Below are 19,485 nucleotides of genomic sequence, written 5' to 3' on the forward strand. Positions count from 1 at the left end.
TTGGGGGGAGGGAAGGTTCAGACCCCCCCCTGGATGAGGCCTTAATGTATAGTAAAATGATATTCAAAAATGCACTTACGTGATATAACAATCCAACGATAAGGAATCATATCTGAATCTGCTGAAGCATCACGTACAAGTGAAAAGCCTCGAGATTCAGCTCAAAATGCTAAATCTTACTAAAGACCTGTTCGCCACGTTAAGTACAAGTTTTTTTTATTTAAAAATTCAGGTTAATCACCTTTGAAGGGAATTAAGACACCCTATATTTTAGCATTTCAGGATTATTTTGTTTTAAATATATGGCACACTTTGGCGGCAGTAATTCAAAATGTAATATGTTACAGAGCGTCAATCTTACAATACAACAACAACTGGAATAAAGGTTTTGTTTGTCTTATTTAGTAGACATTAATCTCAAAATGGATATTCGTTTACAAGGATTAGCTGGAATTATTTGAAACTTATTTTAATAGGAAAGAAAAAGAGACATGAGCCTAAAGCATATTGAGAAAAAAACATCGAAGTATCTTTCAAAGAGATCGACATAAAAAGCTTGAATTCGACGAACATATCCATCATGTTCATTTTAGATAAGTGGAGAATACCGGCTGTCGATCAATTTACTTACAGAATGAAAAAAAACAAAAAACAGTCAAATCTCAATTTTGCAGGATGAAAAGGAGGAGAAGGGCTAGGTGTAACCCATAACCAGTGTTAAAACATATTATCCAGGAAATTTACAATAAGCTTTGAACTTGATCCCCTAACAGCCGTGATTAGACTATTTACATAACATGCTACTTTTGCTATGCTCTATAAATTCATTTCAGTTAATCGTGTTTAAGATTTTAAAAAGTGGATGACAAAGAAGGCGTTCCCATTTTTATTTCAGGCCTGAAAAAATATGACGCCTTGGCTTGCAGATAGCATTTACAACAGCAATCTGTCTAACATTAAAATACAGTTTAAGGAAAACAACAATAAGAAGAGCTATTTTCTTTGAATAAATATCACATGCGCATATTTTAGACATATAGTTTGTTTTCAGACACAGGAATTAATTGTAAATTTTTGTGGTCGTTGATGATGGCGAAAAAAGACCTCACGTGAATTTACCCGAGTGGTGTTGCTGAACTGGAACACGGCCAGTTCTAAAAAATGATAATAACCTACCTACTGAGCACTGTATGCTGAATAGCGACCCAATCTGTGTATCATGCGCGTTCATTGGCAAATAACTAAACACTTCAAAATAAAACGCGCCGTTCTTATTGAGTCTATCTTCTAAGGCCAAACCTAGCGGGTTTGGACTTTTTGAACCCTCTCCCCTGCAATGCGGTATTTATATGAAAATATATTATTTTTATTTCATCCTTTACTGAGAAAGCTAATAAGACTGTTTGTAGGCTCCTCCCCCCAAACTAAAAAAATCACGACTCCTCGAATAAACTGGGTGGGGACCTCTACTGTACATACAGTACAAGGTTATTATTTGAAGACTTCCCCGAGGTTCTCCACTTTTTCTGAATCTAGAAGAAAGATGGAATATTTTCTTTTCATTTGTAATTTCAAAAAATAGGCAACCGTGAAGTTTTTGATTGCAAGGCTGAATTGAAAATACTTTGATTAATTGGATCATTGATAAGAAGGGGTCAGCCGTCCTCTTATACGCAATTTCTTCTGTTCGTTTTAAGTTTGAATGTTGCTCCTTACTTTCAATTACTTATCTATTTATTTTTATTGTTAGTAAACGCCGTTTATATGTACGGGTACATGTCTACATGCCCTTAAGTGCGGTTACAGGCGAAAAATAAGCGTAGAACCAATGATAAAAAATAGTAGCTTGTTTTGGTTTTTGGCCGTTGACAATATTTCTGGCTTATCGAAAAAAGGTTTTTGACCCATTTTCGGACGCACTAAATTTTTTCTTCAAGTATTTTCTGTTTATCGAGGTTCCCTTGACCTGCAAGATGTGTTGATACAAAACAGCTGCAGAGCTGTTCTGCAGAAAAAGCTTTTTATTTTTTTTTTCAGGCCAGAATTTTTTTTGCGATTTTTTTTTGTTGATGCACCAGGATCTCTCAGGCTAACAAAGATATAAATGTTAAGCTTTATTTCCATCCTTATCCCGTTTTCAAGGTGTTTTTGCTTATAGTCATAAAATTGTTTTTTTTTTCAGATTTCAATTGGCCCTGACACTTAGAGATGCTGATTTGCAGCCCTTAAAAAGAAATAAAAAAAATATACAAAACCTTCGTGGTGTTTCTCGCAGGAGTAAATATTTCTCTTCCCCCTTTTTTTGATTATTGAAGGTTGACATGGCTCGCAGACCTGCGGATATAAGTTTTAAGCAGATAGAATATGGCATTTTCACCGATTTTCTATGGACCTCGATTATCAGCATAATTTTTTTTATATATTTGAGTCCCCTTAGCCTAGGATCTTACAGGTTAAGTTAAAGGTGGTTAGAAAAAATAGTTTTTGGGACACTTTTCAAACCAATTTTAGCGTAAGCAAATATATATTATTTTTTGTTTATTGGGATCTCTTACGGAATACTTATAGATAAAAGTTTCAAGCCAATTGGAAAATTGTTTAGTCCACAATCGAGCCCCGTTTTGATGGGGTCTTTGCCAACACCTGTGACTTCTTTGGCGCATCAAGTTATCCTTAACTTAAGAACTATCTGATGCAAGTTCACATCCTTGACACCAAAAAGTTTGTTGCCCTTTTTTCAAGCCACACATGACAAAGAACTTGGACCTAAGACTGCGCAAATAAGATTCAAGCCAATGGAAAAAAAAAGGTTAGTTTTTGGACCTGGTTTTCGAAGGGCCTTGCCTTTTTGAAACAAGTTCAAATTAAACTCATTTTCAAATTCTTCGAAAAAGAGCTCTTTGACCTTTTTTAGTGCCCATCGTCATGCAGAGTGATTTTTTTTAATTATATGTTTTGTATCTGTGTGCCCCTGGCCAAAAGACTAAAAAATATATAATAATCTCTTCTTGGCTCTTTTCAGACCCTGCTTTTTGGGGCCCTCGCCTAAAACTTAAGTATTTTTTTTAGCCCTAAGGTTCTCTTGGCCCATGGACTTACAGATACAATTACCAAACCTTTCAAGGAAGAAAAATTTGCACTTTTTGGTACCCATTTTAGTGTGAGGGAATGTTTTTTCAATTGCTTTTCTTGTTAACTGGGGGCAGCTTTATCTTGATCAGCAAGATATATAGCCATCATGTGCTTGATTTTTTCAGGGTTCACGCTTCCAATAAAAAAACATTTGATTTTGTATCAGGATCTCCATGACCCAAGACCTCACGGGTGTAAATTTGAAAGCAGTCTGATGCTGTGGCCCAATTTTGGTCCCCCAAAGTCCGTCACCTCCTTACAAAAACTTGAGGTCACCTTGGCACAAGAAGGATCCAAAGTTGTTTTGTGGAGCCGATTTGAAACATTACGACATTTTCCTTTTTTTTTAAATTGAGTAATCTCCATAATTTAGGGCATGGAGGTATCATGTTTTTTTTCTAAAAGAAGAACAATGTGGTTTTACGAGGCGAGAGGATGACTAAATTTTCACTCGGTTTGTAGTTGAGAAACGTCTGATTCATCAGAAACCTGCAGTCCTACATTTTATCAAATATTATAAGGCATTTGATTCAGCCGATAAAAGACCTTTGATGAAGTTTCTATCCATCTGTGATGTTTGGTGAGTGCCATGTAAGTGCATCACAGTAGTAAGTTCTAAGTACAATAGCAATAAAACTGCGGTCAATGTAGGAACTAAGGTTAATAACTGTTTTTTGTCGTCGAATAAGGAGTTGAGCAATGTTATGTTCTGTCCCAGACTATATTGATTATTTTGATGGACTTCGTCCTAAGCAACATGGCAAAGGCTATGGGAGAGCATGGGATCAAACAGGAAGGTGAGAATCTCCTAGATTTAGGTTATGCAGTTGAATTAAATGCCCTAGACGAAAATGGAAGGAAAATGAACGAGATTTTAGAGATAATGAAAGTTCACGTTTAGAAAGACGGACTAATAAAAACTTAATTTTAATTGCATAAATTTGCTTCGACTAAGAACAAATGAGGATGAAAAGCCGCTGTTGGGTACTGAGAATGACTTCATTTATCTGGATTTATCCATGGAAGTGTATTAATTGAACCTTTCATCTTTTTTTTCAAGTTTAAGTTCAAGTTCTATTTATTTTCATAAAATAACAATAACAAAAACAATATCCCAAAGGGCCCAATGGCCCGTTATTTGGGAAACGGCAAACAATAAATAAAGAATCATAAAACTTGTCATAAGCATGCTAACCAAAATCTAAATAAAAATATGTAAGGAAAAGAAATCAACTCACCGGCAGTCCCCACGAAACAGTGACCCTCACATCACCCGACAAGAAAATGCAACACCAACAAAACAACAACCCAAAAAAGAAAAAAAATAATAAATTAACCATAAGAAACATTTAATAAGAAGCTTTTAATAAGAAACCTCTCATCTGTCTCTTAAAGGAGCCAAGTGTTCGTGACTGCCGGATCTCAGTGGGAACCAAGTTCCAAGCCCGCCCCATAGTCACAGCCAGGCTGAAGTCTGGACGAACCAAGGGACTAGCTGGATTCATCACATCCTCCCGGTTACGAACCATATACAAATTTACTTCCCCTACTAGCTTAAGCAGTCCTGAAAAACAACATGGGAGATCTCTCTGGAAGTATTGACATGTAGAATAACTAGTTGAAGTAACGACATGTAGAATATCATCTTCAAAATAAAAATAAATGCATTGAATCCGATCAATAAAATAATTCAATATGTTATCTGCTGACATGGCACTTATTCTACTTTGGGGGTGAAATAGTTTTAGCATGGTTTGAGCTAAAATCACATCACATATCTCATCATTGGTATTATTGGGTTCATTGACTATATCTGTTGGTATACGATGAATGGTAGTAATAAGGTACATAAGTGCCTTGTGTTTCATCCTTTTATCTTCATACCCCGTTGTTATATTGTCTGCCAATGTCCTTTTTATTTTGCTTTCAATTTCATTCTCTATTACCGCATTATCATTACCAAGTGTGCCGTTTTAGCAAATATACAAGATGAGCATTATGACATTAGTGTGGCAGTAGGCCACTCTTTTCTCCTTTGGTTCCATCGTCAACTACTAGTTTCAGGTTTACATTATCTTAGAGCAGGAGTTCCCTGGAGAAGCTACTCTTGCATATCCGTATAAGTTTAAGTTTTTCGGTAGTCCAAAGAAACTGGATCTCTCACTGTCATGAAAACACACGCATACATTTCCGATAGTGTTTTCACCAGTAACTGTTTCATAGTTCAAATATTTGCCTTCGTCAGCATTCAATACACTGATAAATGTATCATGTGAACATATTTTCTTGGAATACTTAATGTTCACCTTTTTTTAATGTGATGCAAGTGTTTATCACTACAATGTGCAAAAAACTGATCAAAAAATACAACATACTAGGTGGTGTCAATGACCTAAGTCCCAAGTGACCCAAGAAAAATTCTAAGTCCAAAAGATTCTAAGCTCCCAAAAATTTAAAATAATTTCCAAGTTAAGTAAAGGGGGAAGTTTGGGGAAGGGTATTGGGGATCCATTGAAGATTGGACATGATCCCCGTGAGTTCCCTCCTAAAAATGCCAATAGCAATTGATAAATTGTGAAACATAAGTTTGCCAGTTTACTATACCTTAGTTCGTGATAAGACCAGTTTTGTTCAATCCTAAACAACAAATTTATTCATATAATTAAGTTGTGTTCAGATAGGTATGTGAAAATGAGATGCCGGCTGGATTATGCTTATAAATTATCTCTTGCAGTATAGTCATGTAAGTATGTCATTGACCAAAATTATATCGCCATTCCTGTTACATGGATAGTAGCTGGTTACACTAATGGTGTTATCATAGATTCTGGTATAGTGACACTACTGATGTAGCCTGCTATAAACTTGAGAAAATGATCGTGGAATTTAAATTTAGTCTCTAATATTCAATTTCAGCTATTACAATTCCAATTTTGTCGTTGATAAACATTACAAACAATTTTTTTTACAGTGTATGAGTAAATAAACAGTAACTAAATAAAAGATAGGAATTTTTCTCTAATGAAAGTAATTACTAATATTAAAGATAAAAAATAAATCATTTATTGTGTGTATAATGGGGGGGGGGATCTTTCCTTTCTCGTCCCTTGCTTTTTAAGCTGAAGCTTAAATGCGCTTCTTGTTCTAAATATACGACCCTTGTGCTTGTACAGCCGCTCTTAAATAATTGGGACAAAAAGTCAGACATTAGCTTAATGAGTAGGGAGTCTGAGGAGGGGAAGCCCACTCATAGGGAACCAATAAATTTGGGACGGTTTATATCACTCACATACGAATAAGGTAAACATGCCACCCGATGTCTTTTTCTATTCTCTTTCTGAGTATAAGATGAAATGAGATTTATTCATCATGAACTACTCATACAATATTACATTTTACTATTCTACCAAAGTTTGGAAGACCAACGTGCTTCTTATTAAAAAAAAAACTAAAATAAAAAATTACTGAAAGAGAGAAAATGAAAAAGGAGAAACAAAGATGATATAAATAAAATGAAAACTATAGAAAACAAAACTATATAAATTGAAGAAACTAAATTAATTAATTAGATTAGTAGATTATATAGATCCAATGAAATGATATATATATATATATATATATATATATATATATATATATATATATATATATATATATATATATATATATATATATATATATATATATATATATATATACATAACACATAGAAAAAATTAGATAGATTAACTTCTATGTAGTCAAAGAATAAAAAAAAATTGAACAAAACCGAATGAGTGGCACCTTCGAGCCGATTTGAGCAACATATTCCACGTAATATGACTCACAATTACAGGATTAAAATTTGACCTTACACAAGGAGTAAAAGGAACTTGAATATGATTTTTGGTATTGCAAAGATTATAATTATTTTGATCAGAGGTAACAAGATAGCGGAACACTTTGGGGATGGGGGAGATCACCAGGAGGCTGAGAAAAAGTAAAATATGCACAGGAAAGAAAGTAGAGTGACTCGAGATCAAGCAATGGGATAACTTCTGAACGATTAGTTTCATTTATGAGGTTTCTAGCTTTATTGCAAACCTTAGAAAGTGGTTTTAACATTGAAGGAAAGGTTGACATTTGCATAAACCAAAAATAGCACATGCCCTAATACTGATCCCTGGGGGACGCTAAAATTTACTTGTGAGGGTGAACGGAAAAGTGGATCAACAGAAATTAACCTATTATTCAAATAAGACTGAGCCCCTAATGCCACAATGAGACATCTTTGAAAGAAGAATTTCATGGGTTAAGGAATCGAATACCTTACGAATATGGAGGAATATAACAACCAGAATTAATCCTGAATCTAATGCAGAATGTATAAAATTCGAAAGGGTCATAGAGGCATGTTCGGTGGATTGTTACATTCTGAAACCAAATTGAAAATCATGAGAAATTTCTTAGATTTTAGAAAAGTAAGGAGACGAGAAAGCATAGCCTTTTCGAAAATTTTACTAAGTACTGATAAAATTAAAATTAAAAATAAAAATGGCCGATGATTTGTTGAATAATTGCTGGTAAACCTTTAAATAGAACAATAACCCGAGCATGATTAAGAGCATCTGGAAAAACACTACATTTAAATGAGAGATTAACAAGTTTTGTTATACGCAAAACTATTGAAGGAAGAACATAATTAACTAACTTAGTAAGAATAGAATCTGTCCCAGCTGAGGACGAGTTTTTCAAGCCATTAACAATTTTAGTCATTTCACTTAATGTTACTGGCTCTAGAACTAAAGACTTAACACAAGACGGCTAGAAGTAAGATCTAAAATAAGATACCAATGCTAGAGAAGAATGAAGTGAATATCTCTTGGATATTAAGCTCACCCTCTACAGCTTCATCATCAATGACCAGACTGATCGGTAAAGAACTAGGTTAAGAACTGGGCTTAAGCACAGAATTTATTGCTGAATTTTCCAAAATTCAGAAATATTGCAGAATTTTCCATCTATTTAGATCCAAGAAGAGAAAACTATTTCTCACAAAATCTAATAGAATAGGAATCAAATACATGAGACCGGTTATTCTTCCCCTGTTTAAAGCTGGACCGAGATTGAGTTCAACTAGCTTAAATTGAGTTTTCATTCAAGCTAAGCATAGAGAAGATATTGTCGATCAAAGAAGCTTTGACATTAGTTAATCCTGTTGGGATGGATGTAGTTGGTAGAGTTCCTACTGCAAGCATGGCTGAATGAAAATCAATTGAAGCGGAAGGGTTTGAACCCATCAAATTTATTCACCTATTATGATTAACTGACACAGACGTTTTAGTATTGTGTCAAGTATTTCTTCAAAGTTCCGAAAAAACAACGGAACCGCACCACTAGGAGAACGATAAATATTGTCTATAGTTATATTAATACCATTAGATATAATTTTTATGAATTGTGATACAAAAATATCTTTAAAATTCCTTGACAAGTCATCCCACAAGCGCTGATGCAAATTACAAGATATATACATAGCAAGACCTCCTTTAGCCATCTTGCAGGAGTTTATGTTCTAATTTGTAACCATAGATATCCAATAGCATTTCATTGCCAGAATCCAAAATAGTGTCACTTGAACCAACAACATCAGGCTGTCCATCCAAAACAATTTGTATTAAATTATCTATTGACGAGAAAAGAACCTGAATGTTAAGCTGAAGTGCAGTCAGATGATGATTTCCTTTGTTAACCTCCCCTACCCCAAATTAGAAACATATCTACTATTACAAATAGTATTAAGACTTTAGTATATAAATAATAGCAATAGGGCTTTTATTAATCGGATTTTGATGAGCCTGACCCAAAGATTTATTCACGATACTAATTACATCAAAAGGATTATTTTCGAGCTCACAAAGGTGCCTCTCATGGCTTAAATATTTGACGTCCATTTAAGCCAACAGATAAACAAAATAGAAATATTTACTTAAATCTATTACAAAAGAAAAACCTGTCAAAAGATTACAAACACATAAATAACTAATAACACAGCAGGTATTATTAGAATGAACCGTGAACACGTAAAGAAAAAAAAAGAAATTATGAAAAAAAATGAAAAGTAATAACCTGAGGAAAGCATTTACAAATAAAGAAAAATATTAACAAGTCACGCACTAATCGTTCATACAAATAATTTATTTTTGTCTATACGAATTTCACTCGGAAAATTGGCTAGAACTTGTCCATGATCAGACCTTCTTGGGCCAAAGGTGCTACGGACCGCGTTTAATATGTCACGACGCTTTTTAGGTAGGTTTTTGACACAAATACACTTGACTTGGCCAACTTACTTTTAGCTGCAAACGCTTCGAGCAATATCTAAGCTTGAAAATTTTACCAGAACAGGTGCTATTTTCACATTCTCAGTTTGAGTAGTGAGCACGCAGAATCAATTAGCCTTTCAGAGGAGGTCAATTTTATGAAATCTTCCAAGCCCATTATTTGTTTTATCACTTCATTGAGTATATCCATGAATTCCACATTGGGCTTTGATTTTACACCGTAGAAAATTTGGATATCACCTAAGGTATCCTGCTCAAGCTGGTCAACTCTGTTTTCTATTTTAGAAGTTTTATTTTCAAGCAAGTTTACTGCATTATAAAGTCTTTGAAGGGAGTTTCATTTTTTCAAATTTGGCATTATATTCCAGGGAAGTTGAATTATAAACCTCATTCACAATATCTTAACAAATGAATTCCGAAGCTCAGCGATCTTTCGTTGTGTCTGATACGATACGAGAAATGTCGTTTATTAGCTTGCACTTAATGTTCATTAGTTCTTCTTGAGTTTCATTGATTATTTCCTCTAAAGTTGATACTGCTGCAGTAGTCGGGATTGACAACACTAGGCTGGATTTTGCTTTAGTTTTGGTGGATAAGTAGGTTTTACTCAGAGTCTTGGAAATAAGAGGGAATAAGCACTGCTCATCAAAAGCCTTATTTACATCTCTATCTGTCCTTGTACAAGCTTCTTTAAATTGGTAATTCCAGTTGCAGATATGTACTTCATCTATATTTTGCTCAAAGTGGGTACCATAGAAAAAGACTAAATATCTATCTAGCTGATTTTTCTGGTCTTTGGTGGGTTTAATAACTACTGATAGCCATAAGGGGTATCCCTGAAATGAAGCTATGGCAAGATCAAACGGCTTGTATTTTGCCATTTTACGATCTGCAGCTAAGAGGGGGGGGGGAGATACTAAAGGTAACAAACTTCAACAGAAAAATATTCCAATCTGCCCCCCAAAAGCACTTGCGTTTGTGATATGCGCTTGATTTTTCACGGAAGTTCATTAAATTTCAGCAAGGAGTATATCCGATTCAATTGAAAACTTGTTTAGCTCTTCACTCTTTGAACTCTGACACTGAAATGCGAACTGAGGGATTGATAATAATCACTTTACTCGGAAATTAAAATATTGAGCCCTTTAAGGCCCCTAAAAGATGATAAATTTTTCTCATATTTTAGATACCACTCTTTACATTCATTTCAGAAAACAGTTTTAGTTTATTAGCTGGTCACCCAAGAAGGAAACACAATTAAATTCTGAAAACTACCATAAAAATCCTAAAACATCTAGAGCTGCAGGTGAAACATGTTAGTTAAAATTATTCTGCATACCCCTATGTAGAAATTGTTGTTTTTAACCCTTTTATATTGAAAAAAGATAACCAGGTACCATCTTCGAGGGTTGTAATGGGCCCGAAATTGAATCTCCGAGAAAAGTAATTGTTATATTTGAAAAGAACATACAAACAGGCAGAGTAATATGTTCACCTTATCTGTAGGTGAGTAATAAAACTGTCCCAAATTTACCATGGAACCATTTATGTTCCTTTCAAGTTTTAATGTCCCTCTTTAAATTCATTTCCGAAAACAGTTTTAGTCTATTAGTTGGTCATCCAAGAAGGAAACACAAAACTACCATAAAAATCATAAAACATACTAGAAATGCAGATGAAATATGTTAGTTAAAATTATTCTGCATACCCCTATGTAGAAATTGTTGTTTTTAACTCTTAAAAAAAGTTTGGAAGAATAGAAAGATAAGCCTACAAACCAAGATTAGAATATTGGAAGCTACAGTGATGACAGTGGTCAAATATGGCTCTGAAGCATGGACACTCCGAAAAGCAGATGAAAATTTACTAGATGTTTTCCAGAGAAATTGCCTACGGATTGTTCTGGGTACCCGGCTGACTGACCGTATTTCAAACAGTAGGTTGTACGAAAAGTGTGGTTCAATCCCGCTTTCTGGGGCTATAATGAAAGAAAGGTTGAGATGGCTAGGCCACGTTCTGCGGATGAAGGATGACAGATTACCGAAGATTGTCCTTTTTGGCCAACCGTCTGGGGCTACACGGAAAGCAGGTCGTCCTTGTCTGGGTTGGGAGGATGTCATAAATAAGGATTTAAAGGAAATGGGAACTTCCTGGGAGGGTGTAAAGAGGGAGGCTTTAAATAGATTAGGTTGGAGGAGGAGCGTGCGTAGCTGTGTTGGCATCAGGCGGCTTGTTGCTGCAGTGAGTTATTAGTAGTAGTAGTAGTAGTATATTGAAAAAAAGAGAACTAGGTATCAACTTCGAGGGTTGTAATGGGCATGATATTGAATCTCCGAATAAAGTAATTGTTATGTTTGGAAAGAGCATACAAAAAGGTAGAGTGGTATGTTCAACTTATTTGTAGGTGAGTAATATAAACTGTCCTAAATTTACCACGGAACCATTTATATTCCTTTCAAGTTTTAATGTCGCTCTTGACATTCATTTCAGAAAACAGTTTTAGTTTATTAGTTGGTCATCCAAGAAGGAAACACAAAACTACCATAAAAATCATAAGACATCCTAGAACTGCAGATGAAATATGTTAGTTAAAATTATTCTGCATACCCCTATTTAGAAATTGTTGTTTTTAATTCTTTTATATTGAAAAAAAGAGAACCAAATATGATCTTCGAGGGTTGTAATGGGCATGATATTGAATCTCCGAGTAAAGTAATTGTTATATTTGGAAAGAGCATACAAAAAGGTAGAGTGGTATGTTCACCTTATTTGTAGGTGAGTAACAAAAACAGTCCCAAATTTATCACAGAACCATTTATATTCCTTTCAAGTTTTAATGTCGCTCTTTACATTCATTTCAGAAAACAGTTTTAGTTTATTAATTCGTCATCCAAGGAGGAAACAGAATTAAATTCTGAAAACTACCATAAAAATCCTAAAACATCTATTTACGTCTATAATTCCTAAAAGCTCTTCATTTAATTTATCCACCACCTAATGATAGCCCGAATTACATATATTCATGAATTTTCTGAAATATGATATACAAATAAAATAGTGTCATTTGATTCCCTATTCGTGGACTTATTCGTGGACAATATATATTTTGTGGACAATATTCTTATTCGTGGACTATTTCGTGGACTATTCGTGGACTATTATTATTCGTGGACAATATATACTTTGGGCCAAAAGTTTAAGCAATAGCCCTGTTAAGTACTAGAGAAACTCACAAAAAAATGTATTCAGAAAAGCGATTCTAAGAGTAAGTGTAGAAATTTCTGCGTGTTCGTTTTGCAGACATGCAATTTCAATTTATTTCAAAGTAAAAATATATTTTATTATTATTTATATTATCTTTTTAAACTCAAAATTCAACTAGCATCCGCTTTTTTCTGCTATGATTAGAGTACTTTAATCGAATTTTTACTGAACATATTACTTTCAATGGTCCTATAGTCAAATTTAAAATTATATTCTCCAAATTTCAAACTAATGTTAAAGTCCAAGCCATGTTGAGAAATATAACCTATTTACTTTGAAAATTAAATTTTTTCTGCATAAAAGTACATAAATCTTAATAATTTCAATAATTTGTTGGAATTCAAACAACAGGTCACAATTTTAACAGAAAAATTAGATTTTTTCGACGGCAAAAACTGTCGTTGAAAATTAAATTTTTTTTACAGTGTCTCTTAAAAAATTAAAAAATTAAGGCGTTATTAAAGCGTCAAATAAAAAAAAAGAAGAAAAAAATGTAGGGTAACAATCATCAAAATTAAGCAAAAAACACATGGTGCCACAAAGTTTAAGATAATAATTTTTAAGATAATAAAGTTTAAGATAATAATTTTTTTTTTAGCCTTCCTTTGAAAGGATAGTTGGCTTTGAGAACCAACAAATTCTTATTGTTGAAGTTTTTACGGACCAAAGGGTTGTCAGATTTTACGAGTTTATTTTCGTGTCTTACAAGAGTAAAACTATCACAAATCACCATTAATAAATAAACGAAGCCTAAAACGAACTGAAATCATAGTAGATAACCTATTCAAAGTCAAAACGAGCGAAAATTGAAAGGAGAAGGGCTGACAACCCCCTTGTCTTCTAAAGACCAGAACATAATTTGCAATTTACTAAAAAAAACAAAAAAAAACATGTGTTCTCAGTTAATATACATATTCTGATATTTATTCCTTGTGATCTTAAAACTCCTTTTAAAGACAAAAATGGGAAAACATTTTAAATATATTTAATTTTCAGCAAAGTACAAATTATGTTCTAGTCTCGAGAAGGTGTGGGGGTTGATCACCCTACTCTTATTAATTTTTGTTTTGAGTTTGACTTTTATTGCAATTTCTTGCAATTTATTGTTTATTGCAATCTCTGTTCGTTTTGGGTTCAATTCATTCATTGATTGCGATTTGTGTCAGTTTTACGCTTGAAAAACTTTTTGAATTTATTTCTACTCATTTTTGGCTTAGTGTAGCTCTTTGCTATTATTTGACAAACTTGTTTTGTGGGAAAAGTTTTTAAAATTAATTTTTGCAAGTTTTTTTATTGACATTGTCTTTTTCATAGATAGAAATCTTTTGTATCTTTTATGTCTATTAGTTCTTTTGAGTCCTTACTTTGAAGATTATTTGACTTTACTTCTACTCCTTTTTGATTAAATGAGGTTCTTTACTTAGAAAAAAAAATGATTCCATTTCTCTATTAACAAATACTATTTGTAAGTAACTAAATAAAATGAAACAAAACAAGCGTTTCGACTGAAGGTAAATAGCAGCATTAAAACTTAAAAAAACAGAAATTATTATGTAAATGAATGGGGTTGCATCCTCCTCAAGACCTCGTTCTATACGCCAAGTTTTCTTTATATAATTTTGAAGCAAAGCTTATTATTCTAATTAAACAGCCATTGTGTTTTAGTAATCGTTCTTGAAGAATTGGGGAAAAAAGTGGAAACTTTAGCTTCAACAGCAAGGGTTTGTATAAAGGACAACTCCTATCAAATACGCAATAATTTCTGTTCGTTTTAAGTTTTGATTTTGCTCCTTACTTTCAGTTGAAAAAACTTGTTTTTCAAATTCAATTTCTGATCGTTTTAAATAATACTGGGAAATTCGGCCTCTCTCTTCATGAAAAATTTCGTTACTTGTGCCTAATACGCCACTCAATCAAGTTTACACTGTGTAAGACTCGAGAACAAACCGGTTTCTTTGTTAGTTCCTTGTTGCCTTAGAAACAAATTTAGGCTATGTGTTTGCACATTAGGGGGGGGGGGGGAGAGTATATTGAGTATGCATGCAACATGTGTTAATTACATTTATTCTGCATATTACGAAGGAAGAATATACAAGTACCAAAATTCCTTCCCCCTTAAGAAAATAAAGAACAACTTAAATAAAACTCACAAATTTGGAAAACCTTATTTTTCACGGAGAGGGGGGGGGGGTGTTTTAAGCTGGGGGTGTTTTTCGAGGATGTGTTTTCGGGAAAAGTGGTATTTTCCACAGGAATATTTTCCAGGAGTATTTCCAGGGGGATTTTCCAGGCAGGGAAGGGGTACTTTCCGCGGTTGGGTATTTTCCGGGGGTAATTTTCTTTGTGGGATTATTTTTCCGGTGGTTATTTTCTGTGGGGGTAAATACGTTCCACCAAATACAAAAGTCTGATTCATCATGAGTCAGAATTGGAGAAAAAAGGTGTGGCTAATTGATTATTATCTATATAAAGATTATAAGCTTTCAGTTGCTGTGTTCTTTTTTTTTGCTTTTTTTTCTCGAGGTATATTCTATCGGCTGTTCCTGATTTTTATTTTATGGTATCAAAGTTTCAAATTACATCAAATATCTTAATTTAAATCAACACATAGAAAGCTGGTATACAAGAAAATCATTAAAGAAAAGGAGCAACAAAATATGCATATTTTTAAATTATTTGTTGTCATCTTTTTTACTTCATCCGGTTTTAAAGGAGAGAAAATAAGCCTTTTAAAATTACAGGAAAGATAGACTTTTTAGCTCTGCACAGTGTCAAATAGGAAATATGTCTAAAAATGTAAAAATGACTCGTCTTTTGGACCCCTCCTGCCTGTCACGACGAAAGTCATAACACCCACGTTTTTGGCAAAATCTAGTAGAATGACACTCAATTTGGTAATTTTTTCGTATAACAATTTAGTAAATGGTAAATCTTCAACGTGGCAAACCTGATTTCTATTCATAATATTTTCATACACAGCGAAGAAAATTTCCGCAGTCAGGAAGTTACAAAAAGCTTTTCTGACGAAAAGCGAAAAGTGTACGCTGAGTACACTCCTTTTCGTTAAATAAATGGTACGAAGGTGTGTTCCTCAAATTCTAACTGATGTCTCAAGTAAAATTTTAATCAGTGTAAACATTTTTTCTGTCAAACTTTGAGCTGGTAATGAAGCTGCTCAACTATTTTGTCAGACTCAACCTAGAAACAAAATCCTGTAAAAAGTAAGATCCTCACCATAACGTGTAGAACGAAGAAGCCCAAACATAAAACCTCACACAATTTTATAGGTAAATAAGTTAAACTATTCAACTGCATTAACAATTCACTTTAAAAGCAGTAACATTTAACATTTACGTAGATAGTCGGTACTGAAGATGATTTCAAAACAGGAAAAGTCCACCTGAGCTAATTAAACCAAGTGGTAATTTAAGAATAAGTAAATTGTGAGAAAATTAGACTAATAAATTCTAAAGGAAACCAATTGGGCTGCTTCACGGACCATAATCTTTGTAGATTTCACGAAAGTGTTGTCAAATCAATAATTGCTTGAACAACTCTTTAATTGCAACGATTCTTCAACCAGTAATACCTGACCTAGAAAAGACTAAGTCTTGATAAATGACTTAGCGCTATTTTTTCATTATTTCAAATAGGTTAATTGACACTGTAATGCATAATAAAGGGCAGATATAGTGCGTGCAATTTACAAAATTAAACAAAAAACAATTTTTCTCAAATGAAAGTCAAGAGCGATATCGGGACTTAAAACGGACAGTAAGTATTCTGTATGTGAGTCGTATTGCCCCCTCTCAACCCCCTACTCTTGACGTTAAGGTTCGGCTTTTTTGTATCAATCCCTAAAGAATGAATGCTCGCACACAAGTTAGTGACCTGTAGGTTCCGTGACTCCCATACCCACCACTTCTTTCTTCCTTTAATGAGGAAGAAGTTTAAAGGCAACCCCCTCACAGCAAGACCCAGGTGCGTGTGATAGGGAAGGTTTTCTAAAAGATCCAGGTGTCTGTTACGTAATTGGAGTTGAGGGTGACGCTATCTTGCTTGACCTTACTTCAGCATTTCTAAGATTGTTCTTTAAAAAAACCTTCCGGGGGCCAGCGAAAAACAGGATTTCATTGGGTTTTGCCTAGTTGTTTCTTTTTTTAAAAGCATGTGACGGCCAGGCCTTGTTTACTTCTGGATTTTGAAGACTGTTCCATAATAGAAAGTCCTTATAAAACGTCAGGCTCCCCGCTAAGTCAAGATTTCCTTAGGTGTTATCCATTAGTTTCCTTTAAAAATAATACCTGCGCCAAATCAGGATTACCGCGGTTGTTCTTTAAAAAACTTTTAGGGAGTCCGCTTAATAAAGACTTCCTTGAGTTTTACCAAATAGTTTCTTTTCTTTAAAACCTGTGAGGGTCACGGTTTGTTGACATCACGATATCCTTTGATGCTATGTTTTAAAACCTACGAGGGTTAGGCGAAACTTTAACACAAGACCATGGCAGTCAATTCCGTCGGAGGACCCTTGCATCCAATTTCAGCAGTAGCCCCTGTGAATAGGAATAGAAATTCGTAAATAGTGAAATAGTTAATAAAATTCAGGTTTGCCACGTTCAAGATTTACCGTTTACCAAATTTTTATGCGAAAAAATTACTAAATTGAGTGTTATTCTACTAGATGTTGCCAAAAACGAGGGCGTTCTGGCTTTTATCGTGACAGGGGCCCAAAAGAGAGATGATTCATTTTTACATTTTTAAATGTATTCCCTATTTGCCACTGCACAGAGCTAAAAATTCTATATATCCTATTACTTGTACATTGACTTTTGTCCTCGTGAAACTGATTTTGGTCATATTGGTCTTTTTGCGTGCTTATTTTTGTTTTTGGAACCTGATCTGTGCTGAATTTTGTTCTTGAAACTTATTGCATGCAGGTTTCTCTTTTGTGTGAAATTTGCACGCTGAAACTATACATTGTATGTTAGAATAATGTTTGGTTAGATGAAGCGTCATCTATCCTAACTTAATCTAACCTACAATGTGCAACTCAGGTCTAGGTTCCGTCATGCTTGGTACAGTCCCCAAACCTAACTTAACCTACTACAAGTTCAATTAGCAAAATTTGTTTCACGAGGAAAAAATTAGTGTGCAAGCTTCACGAAGAGAAAAATCAATATGCATAAAGTTTTGCGAAAAAAAAGGCAAGCAACAAGTTCCAGAAACAAAAATCAGCATGCAACAATTTCCACGAACAAAAATCATTTTTCAAGGATAAAAATCAATGTAAGTGTTTCAAGAAGAAAAAAGTCAACATGCAACAAGTTTCACGAACAAAATTAGCACACAAGAAGTTCCAGGAACAAAATCAGTTTCAAGAGGAAAAAAGTCAGTGTACAAGTTTCATGAACAGGAAAACCAGCATGCAATAAGTTTCAAGAAAAAAATTCAGCACGCATCAGGTTCCACGAACAACAATCAGCACGTATCAAGTTCCATGAACAACATCAGTTTCACGAGGAGAAAAATCAATGTACAAGTTTCGCGAAGAAACAAAAAACATGCAACAAGTTTCGCGAACAAAAATCAGCAAGAAACGATTTCCACGAAAAAAATCGACAAGCAACAAGTTCAATGAATAGAATCGGTTTCATGAGGAGGAAGATTAACGCTCAAGTTTAACAAAGAAAAATAAATCAACATACAAGACATTTCGCGAACAAAAATCAACAACATTTTTCACAATCAAAAATAGACACGCAACCGTTTCCACGACCGATACTCAACACGCAACAAGTTCAACGAATAAAATCAGTTTCACGAGGAGAGAAAATCAATGTATAAGCTTCACAGAGGAAAAAACCAACATGCAACAAGTTCAGATGTTGCACGCAACATGCAACAAAATCAGCACGTAACAGGTTCCATGAACAATATTCAATATGCAACAAGTTCAATGAATAAAATCAGTTTCACGAGGAGAAAAAATCAACATACAAGTTTCCCGAAGGGAAATATCACTATGCAACAAGTTTCAAGAACAAAAATCAGCACGTAACAGGTTTTGTGAACAAAACCAGCATGCAACGAGTTTCATGAAAAAAATCAGTTTCACGAGGAGTAAAATCAATAAATAAGTTTGACAAAGAGAAAAATCAGCACGCAACAGGTTTCACAAACAAAAATCAGCAAGCAAAAATGTTCCATGAAGAAATTCAGTGTCGCAAGGTGAAAAATCAATGTACAAGTTTCACGAAAACAAAAAATCAATATGCAACAAGTCTCACGAACAAGAATCAGCTTACAAAACGTTCCAAAAACAGAAATCAGCACGCAACAAGCTCCGTGAACAAAATCTTCTTCAAAAGGAAAAAAATCAATGTACAAGTTTCAAGAAGAGAAAAATCAACATACAGCAAGGTTCACAAACAAGAATCAGCATACAACAAGTTCCACAAACAAAAATTAGCACGCAACAAGTTTCCTTGAGCTTAATCAATTTCAGGAAGTGAAAAATCAGGATGCAACAAGTTTTACAAACAAAAATCCTTACACAACAAGCTCTATGAACAAAAACAGCACTTGAGAAGTTCGATGAACAAAATCAATTTCACAAAGAGAAAAAATAATGTGTTAGTTTCACGATTAGAAAAAATCAACGAGCAAGGATTTTCACAAACAAAATAAATTAGGAAGCAATAAGTTCCAGGAACAAAAATAAACACGCAATAACTTCCATGAACAAAATCAGTTTCGCGAGGATAGA

General features: G+C 34.1%; 1 protein-coding gene across 5 annotated transcripts in view; it reads right to left on the reverse strand.

Moving 5' to 3' along the window:
* Positions 1–16,116, reverse strand: part of LOC136037163 (glycoprotein-N-acetylgalactosamine 3-beta-galactosyltransferase 1-like) — a 110,628-nt gene extending 94,512 nt beyond the window's left edge. For 2 of the 5 annotated variants that reach the window (XM_065719698.1, XM_065719701.1), the window contains exon 1: positions 80–203. In XM_065719698.1, coding sequence (XP_065575770.1) covers positions 80–110 — 31 coding nt within the window. In that variant the 5' untranslated portion in view covers positions 111–203. Of the gene's footprint in view, positions 1–79; positions 204–15,953 lie in introns of those variants that run through there. The other 3 variants (XM_065719700.1, XM_065719703.1, XM_065719702.1) reach the window with 3 other exon arrangements.
* Positions 16,117–19,485: the final 3,369 nt, after the last annotated feature.

Source organism: Artemia franciscana, chromosome 16, assembly GCF_032884065.1.
Source record: "Artemia franciscana chromosome 16, ASM3288406v1, whole genome shotgun sequence".
NCBI classification, from domain to species: Eukaryota; Metazoa; Arthropoda; class Branchiopoda; order Anostraca; family Artemiidae; genus Artemia; species Artemia franciscana.